The sequence below is a fragment of the Patella vulgata genome, chromosome 8 (genome assembly GCF_932274485.2).
Source record: "Patella vulgata chromosome 8, xgPatVulg1.2, whole genome shotgun sequence".
Lineage (NCBI taxonomy): Eukaryota > Metazoa > Mollusca > Gastropoda > Patellidae > Patella > Patella vulgata.
In genome coordinates, this window is record NC_065886.2 from 14,529,657 (window position 1) to 14,538,432 (window position 8,776).

At 33.9% G+C, this 8,776-nt stretch overlaps 1 protein-coding gene across 1 annotated transcript; it reads left to right on the forward strand.

Annotated features, from left to right (window-relative positions):
• Positions 1-245: 245 nt before the first annotated feature.
• Positions 246-8,675, forward strand: LOC126830546 (lysosomal Pro-X carboxypeptidase). Its single transcript, XM_056102931.1, has 9 exons — positions 246-437; positions 1,109-1,249; positions 2,204-2,305; positions 2,643-2,824; positions 3,488-3,645; positions 4,113-4,288; positions 5,574-5,735; positions 6,446-6,630; positions 7,218-8,675. The coding sequence occupies exons 1-9, from the start codon at positions 270-272 to the stop codon at positions 7,405-7,407; spliced, it is 1,464 nt and encodes a 487-aa protein (XP_055958906.1). The 5' UTR covers positions 246-269; the 3' UTR covers positions 7,408-8,675.
• The last annotated feature ends 101 nt before the right edge of the window (positions 8,676-8,776 follow it).

Genomic DNA, 8,776 nt, shown 5'->3' on the forward strand with positions numbered 1-8,776 from the left:
CCAAACTTATTGCGCTTACAGTTACAGTAGGGCCCTAGACACACGGGCGCATCCTAGCTTAGACTCGTGTAGGCCTATTGACTTTTTTCACGCGATCTCCCTTTCTTGGACTGAAATAATACCTCATGTTAGTCCCGAAATGTTGAGGCGATGTTAAGTCATGTTTCTGTGTTTTATAATTATTTAGTGAAAGAGTCGCTATTGAAACGTCCCTTTAAATCGATATCACATGGTATTCACGTGACAGTCACAAGACCACTTAGAACAAAATGGCGGTAATAATAACAAGGCTGATTTTTTGGGCGGTTATTATTTGCCTCTTTGAATCAATTTTATCAATTAACCCGCACAAGAGAAGACTGTCAGCGTATAATCCTGCAATAAAAAATCTTCTTCCAAAGGGTTATTCTTACCAGACTAAATATTACAACCAGCAGGTATGTTTTAGATAAGATATTATAATGGGCGTGCAGTACAGCTTTGACAGATGTAGTAATACGTATCCTTAAAGAAAACTCGGACCAAGCCAAGGGAAAGACGGAGTGGTCTTCTGTCATTGTCAGAGTGGTCGGCCAAGTACGCTGACCCGGCTACTTCCGGTAACCCTAATACTAACCCTAACTAGCCGGATCAACGTACTGCGCCGGCCGCGGAGTGCACGGTCTATCAAGTTCAACTGATCTAGTCTTGGTCCGCATTAAGTTCAGCTCTGAGGTAGATCTCATTACAATCGCCCAGAACGTTAAGGAACCGTCCTATTGATAGAATCGGAGTTGTCTGGGTACCTGACAGAACTGTGACAGGCTCATTTCAGTGTCATTTGATTGAAATTCCATCAGTTAATTTGGAACCTTTCTTAGTAACAATTAAGCACCTCCATATTAATGGCCCGATTGTAAAAGCTGGCATGATCATTGTGTGCTAGCTCTTTGTACAACATCCAGCCATCCAATACAGGACAGGTGTGTATTTCTGATTAACCATTGCCTTGATAAAATGATTGTGAACAATCGGGCTTGGATCAATCTATCACAGGCCTTCTTGCATTTAGTAATCAATGTGAATTTAAATAGAGATTTTTTAATATCTCTGCACTTTTTATTTGTAGATTGATCATTTTGGATTTGTCAATGAGGATACATATGAACAAAGATATTTAGTATCTGATCAATTCTGGAATAAAAATGGAGGACCAATATTTTTTTACACTGGTAATGAAGGTGATATCGCTTGGTTCTGTAACAACACAGTAAGTAAAACATGGCAAACGTACCAGATTATTATTGCAGTCATATTTGCTAGTCATGTAAAAGACACTATAATATATTTTAACTTGTAGTTATCCAGTGCAAGCCAATTTCCAAACTGCTTATATTTTAAAGAAGTGAACTCATTGTTTGTCATTAAAAATCTTTGATAAACAAAATACATGTATGCAAACAAAATTAATGACTGAGAAGAACAAAAAACATTTACAAATTGAACGTCCATAACCATGGAGTAAAAAGACTGAAAAGATTCAAACCAAAAGGTTAATGCTAAGAGTAAACCACTGGGGTTGATAAAAAAAACCTCAGATTGAAAGTTTCAAATTAAAAAAAAAGTGAAGTGCAGGATGAATTACTATTAAAAATAGAGTTTCTCTCGATTTATATGTGCAAGAAATGAAATGAAATGGGGTTCAACGTCCTACTGTTTTCTGCTCCTAACCTGGGCTAATGAAGACGGGCATACGCCATACAGTGTGCTATGAGGGAAATTTTGCCCAGGCAGCGGCGCTACGGCTTAATCTTATATCAAATTCCAACTGCCAAGGGATCTTTTACGTGCACACCAATGTGTACTTGGGACCTCAGTTTTTCGTCCTATCCGAACGACTAGACAGCTGTCCTTGTCAGGCCTCCCGTCCTGCATCACTGACAAGGGAGAACCACGCCGGAAAATCTGGATGAACTTTCTCATCCAATGCTGGGATCGAACACCCAACCTCCAGGCTAGCGAGCCAGCGCCTTACCCACTTAGCCATGTGATCCCCCCTATATGTGCAAGAAACCGAGACAAACTGTCACAGGAAGAAACATTTCTGATTAGAACATTTTGGTAAATGGTACGAGCTAAAATGAATGAACAATTTTAATTGAAACCTTTGAATTTAAAAAAAAAAAAAAGTGCATTTTATTATAATTATAGTTTTGTTTTTTAGGGTTTTGTTTGGGATACAGCACCTGAATTTGAAGCCATGATTGTGTTTGCTGAACACAGATTTTATGGAGAATCTATGCCCTACGGTCCTGAGTCATATAAGGTAGTAAGATCACTGGAGTCATAACATTATTTGCTTTTGTTCATTTTCGTAAGTGAAGGGAATACAAATAGAATTTATGTATTTATCAAGTGACATGGTTTGATTCCACACTTATACATGACAAGGAGTAGAGTCAGCTGCCCAACCCTGTGAGTCCTTCCGTTTCCTCCCACTCTGCTAGCAAATTATTGAAATAAAATTGTACCATATGTTTGTCCCAAAATGACCTAATTTATGTTGAGTAAATGTTAAACCTGATTTCTCTCTCAGTCTCTCTTTAATCATATAGATCTTGTCCCATTACTAAGCAAAATAATACTCTTCCATTTATTTTCAGGATCCAACTAAACTAAATTTTCTGACATCAGAACAAGCTTTAGCAGATTTTGCTACATTAATAGAATATATAAAATCTACTACCCCTGGTGCTAGTAATAGTCAGGTTGTAGCTTTTGGTGGATCCTATGGTGGTATGTTATCAGCTTGGTTCAGAATTAAATATCCTAATGTAGTTATAGGGTAAGTATTCAAGTTAATAAAATAGGATAAACAATCCCAGTGTTGACCGAGATAGTTCTCTCATGTATACCATGGTTAAAGATACCCTGCAGTTGAAATAATAAGAGTCTGTCGTAGCACCACTCCACTCATAGCACACTGCATGGTGTATGCCTGTCTTCATTAGCCAATTTGAAGCAGAAAATTAGGACGTTACACCCCATTTCATTCATTTCACTTTGATAAAACAACTGAAAAAAGTGCAAGGATAAACTAGTTCATTTGATTCAGATCGCATTTTCAATCAATTACTGTAATATAAAATGAATATTATATAACAAAAGTTAGCTTGTGACTCTGACCTATGAAAGCTTGTGTGCCTTTTCCATGAGCAAATTATCTTTAGAAAAATTTGACTTTTCAATGTTACAGAAGTTTAGCTTTAAGTATATTATGATGTACGTGGCAGGTGTGCTGGGACGGTATATTGTTGAATTGGTGTATTGCAGTATTCTATATGAAATTGTGAATTACAAATTCTATAAATATGACAGGAACAATGTCTAGTCATTTGGATGGGATGAAAAACCAAGGTCCCGTCTACACATTGGTGTGCACAGAATCGAAAAGTAGGATGTTTTACCCCATTTGATTTCATTCAATATTTTCATCTTTTATTTACAGTGCTCTAGCTGCATCAGCACCAATATGGCAGTTTCACAATCTGACACCATGTTTAGCTTATGATCAAACTGTAACGAAGACATTTAGTTATTATTCTGATAATTGTGTTGATAACATCAATCGTGTTTATTCTACAATAGATAATATGGTTAAATCAGGTAATTTTACACTATTTTAATACTGAGATACAACATGGATGGACAGCACTCTCGATTCAGTTATAGCTACTGGTCTTGACTCACAGGCAATAACAATTACAAGTCAAATTATCAGTCAATATAAATGCTATAAAATTAGATTTTCAAATTATATGTATAGTTTTTATGTAAAACCACCGATATTATTGAAAATTTTGAAGTGAATACCCTGTCTATATATCATGAAAAGAGAAGTGACATAATGCCCTTTGTGAATTTTCTCTGGGTCCTCCGGTTTCCTCCCACTGCTAAAGACCCCTACGCACAAGCGAATAATTGAAATAAAATTGAACCATATGTTAGTCCCGAAATGACCTAGTTTGTGTCAAGTGGACATTAAACCCCATTTCTCTCTTCCCCCTATCCTGCTGATTTTGACCAGTACAAGTAGCTATATCTTTAACTATTGAACGTTATTATAATTTCAGGTGGATCTGCAGCTCTGTCGTTTCTATCATCAACTTTCTCTTTATGTCAACCGTTAAAAGCAAACCAAATAGATACTCTAGAGGGATGGTTGGAGAATATATGGGGTAATTTAGCTATGGTTAATTATCCTTATCCAGCTAGTTTCTTAGAACCATTACCAGCTTGGCCAGTACAGGTAGATACATTATTTAACCTTGAAATTGTACATAATTATAATTTATTCATATTAATTAAAAGATACAATTCATTATAATAAACAATCATCTTATCAATTTCTTCCTAACTGGTTGAAATACATTATGTCAAATTCCGCAATAGAACTGCCAGCTTGGCCAGTAGAGGTAGATGCCTCATTTAATCATACATAGTTATAATTTCTTTATATTAAAAGGAGTCACGGTGGCTCAGTGAGTAAGATGTTGGTTCGCAAACCTGGAGGTCCCATATTCACCGAGAAAGTCCATCTGTGTTTTCCAGTGTCATTCTCCCTTGTCAGGGCCTGACAAGGGAGAACCTATAGTCATTTGGATGGGATTAAAAACTAAGGTCCCGTGTACACATTGGAGTGAACGTAAAAGAACCCTTAAGAGTTGGAATTTTTTTTTAAAAGGGACAATTCATCTAAAGTCTGTTTCCATGATAGGGATATTGTAGAGAAGTAAAACTTGTCTCTCTTATTAGAATATGATTTTGTAAGGTTTGTATTTGTGGTGTGTGGTCATGGATTGGTTTAACTTGAATTTCTTCCCTTTATTAAACAATAGAGCAGGCTCAGGTAACCAAGTCACCCCGCTCACCCCGCTCACCCCTCTCAAATTCTGCTTTTAATGCATTTAAAACTCAATAAAATCAGAATTTCCTTTGTGATTCTTTGACATTTTGATGCTTTTGATGACATAGCTAATAGACAAGGCAGGAAAACTACACCAGATGACCCCAATTTCAAAATACATGAAGCAAGGATGCCACATAATATTCTCCAAACTTGACTCACTGCAGAAGAATCCCTGAGAAGTATTTAGCAATGGAATCATTTACTCCTGGCATAATGCTAGTATATAGTTAAAGATACATTGTGTAAGAGCTAAATCTGCTTCAAATCTTATATAAATTTATTAGACATTTATTCACATGACAAGCCTATAATCAACTCTCTAGATCATCGATGATCTAGATTGAAATAGATTTGAACACCCGCAACATTTCAAAATTTAATGATAAAATGGATAATCTAGACTTTGTCTCAGTTGTCAAGTACTAAACAATCTATGCTATATCATTACACAGTCATAACTTAACCCTGAATAAAGTAATTTGAATGAAATTTTCAATATATTCATTATCTATTTTTTAACTTTTACATCAAGAACAACCAGCTCTTCATCTAATCTTACATAATGTATCTTTACTTTAAGTATATTTCATTGAACTATATCTACCACTGTCTTCCTATATTTTAGGAAGCTTGTAAACCTCTCTCCACAATTCTAGAAGATAAACTATTAGTTACGGGAGTAGCTAAAGCTGTTAAGTTTTATTTTAATTCTACTGGTACAGCTGAATGTCTCAATATAACACAGCAAGCCACTGGTAGCCTTGGTGATGCTGGATGGGGATACCAAGTGAGTATATCCTAGTCATTTATTTCCCCAAATAATATCTATATAAATATAGCACATGCCGCTGGTTTATTTATTAATAATAATAATAATAATAATAATAATGTCAATTATATAGTGCTAGTCCACACAGATTGTTCCAGTATACTGCAGCAGTGTATCAATCTGTTTAAAATACCGATCTATATTTCGTTTCGTTTTTTTATACTTTCAATGGCCTACACTACATGAAGATCTGACAAGTTATAGCGATAGGTCACATCAGGGGTCAAAAGACCGACTTATGACCCTATGACATCAGACATTTGATTAACCAATCAGCATTGATGTTACGAGTGGATTACCCACAGTTCCGTGAAAAACACACCTAAAGCTGGCTGTAACAGACTGTTTCATTGGCTTATCCATGACACCATTCAGAACACGAGTTAAATAACAACTCTTCCAGGTCCAAGTGTAGTAAAGACAAGTAAAACGAAATTTTGAAATATAAAAACGAAACGAAATAGGATCTGTGTTTTAACCAGATTGGCAGTGTATTTAAAAGATCGCGCACCAAAAGATTTTAAGTTGTAATTGGGAATCGTTAGAAGTTTATCAGTGATTGACAGTTCCCTTTGTTAATTAAATGGTTCTTATTTTGGGTTTTGCATTGTTGATACTATTGTAATACTAGATACTGAATGTAATGAAAAAAAATCTCCCATTTCCAGTCCTGTTCTGAAATGGTGATGCCAATGTGTTCTGATAATACAACTGTATTCCGTCAAACAGTCTGGGATTACACAGATGTCTCAGAAAACTGTTATAAACAGTTTAAAGTAAGACCAAGAAGAGATTGGGTCATCACCAATTATTGGGGAAAGTCCCTTTCTGCAGCTAGTAATATCATATTCAGGTAAGAAAATGATTGATGTATTCTATTTGGTTAATATTCAAATTAAAAGGAGTTATTAACCCAAACTTCTCACTTTAAACTGCTATTGCATTTCAAATTATTTTATCTATAAATATTTATTTCTTCCATGTATTTACATGTATATATGTTTTGTAGTTAAGGAGTGACTCCACATGCTCTTCTATGTCCAGTTTATTTATCTGCTATGTAAAGACTGGATTCATATCAACAATTTGTGATTGGCTCTCAATCTACCAGTACCAGTACTTGTTTTTTCCCATAATATAGAACATAATATTAGGTACGATGAGAATTAGGTACATTATTAATATTGATGACGTGAAATTGACTTGTTAGCCAAAGGGTGCTGTGCAAAAGGCAGACTATGCTTTTTTTCCTTTTGAACACCTGTTTCTTGAGTCCAGTTTATGGAACTAACATCTGTGGATTCACTTTTGACATTTGTATTTAGTGTTTTGTGCACTGTTTTATTTGTATGGTCTGTAATGTTTTTGTTTTGTTGTGGAGTTTTCCGATAATAATGTGCATTAAAACAAATATCTGGTATTGTTTTTTGTTTTTTTCAGTAATGGACAGTTTGATCCTTGGTCTACTGGAGGTGTTTTAGAATCTTTATCAGATTCGATTATAGCTATACATATCAAACAAGGAGCACATCATCTTGATCTTAGAGCAGCCAATAAAATGGACATAGAGGCTGTCAAAGCTGCTAGAATCCAGGAAAAGAAAATCATAAGACAGTGGCTCCAGAATTGAAGCTAACAATGTAGTTTTTCTAAGTCTGAAAGGAGTATTATCATTGCTATCAAAATATAATTTTGAATACCAGTAATAGAATATTCAAAATAACTTTAGACTATCGAAAAACTACTGAACTACTTCCAAAAGTGAAATTCCTTGAAAACCTTTTGAATTTGTATAACTGGTAAATTGAAATTAAACTATTTGTCTCCCAGTGATTGCTTGGCAGGTTTGTCTCAGAATTTAAATGCAATAAAATTTGAAAATGCCAGATGTAATTGTATAGTCAAATTATATATATCTAATTATGGTCTTGTCATGTTAATTAATGTCAAATTAATAATTTATATAACATTTTAGGCCTAAAGAAAGACCTGCAATAGGCAAATTTAGCTCTTGAATAATGTATCTTTAATAAACCTATTTAATTCACTGATGGCGACATTTCCTAAATTCCTGAAGTTATTATGAATGGCATACTGTGGATATCAGTGATAAAACCAAGGCTTTGATTTAATCTTTTTTTATTGAGATATTATTATAGGATTGTTAAAGTTACATGTGGATCTACCGGTACTTATTTTATATCCACTCATATTGTCTACCTTTATTTACCAAATCTCTTTGTTTGTTAAAGTAACTAGTTTAATTTAATCTCAACTCCTAATCTCTGTATTTTATGAATAAATAGAATAATATATTTTTGTAATTATTTGGTAAAAACTATATAAATTAATTTGTATTATTTATAGTAATTTATGACTGATGAGTAATATTAAGTTTCTGGTCATCACTTTACTTAATTAACTGGCAGAGCTGTGTATTGCAACTTTCAAAGAAACCATTTTGCAGACCTCCATTGCATTTAGGAATTATTGTGTGCTGATTTGAAATCTCAGTTCAAGAAATTAATGTCTAAAATTGCCAATAATTTACACTAACTCTTGTTGGGTTATTGTTTGCTTGAACTTTAATGAACTAAACGATAAAAAGTGTGTTTTGGTACCAACTGAATGAATACAAGCATCAAAGTCTATTTGAAAACAAAATAAAATTAAAGTGAAAATATTGATGTGCCAAATTTTGTATGGTGAAACATACTGCAATATTTTGATACTCTATAATTTCTCACTTAAACTGCATTTGTTACTTAGGCTATTTTTGTTACTTAGACTCTATTTGTTACTTAGGCTATTTGTTACTTAGACTCTATTTGTTATTTAGGCTATATAGTTTACTTATGACTCTATTTGTTACTTAGGCTATATTTATTATACATAAACATTAATTTAATCAATAAATTAACCTTATTCTATTAGATATATTCTGTTTTATTCTAAATATGTAAACTTATTTCACCAACAGTAAGTAGTATATGACAGAT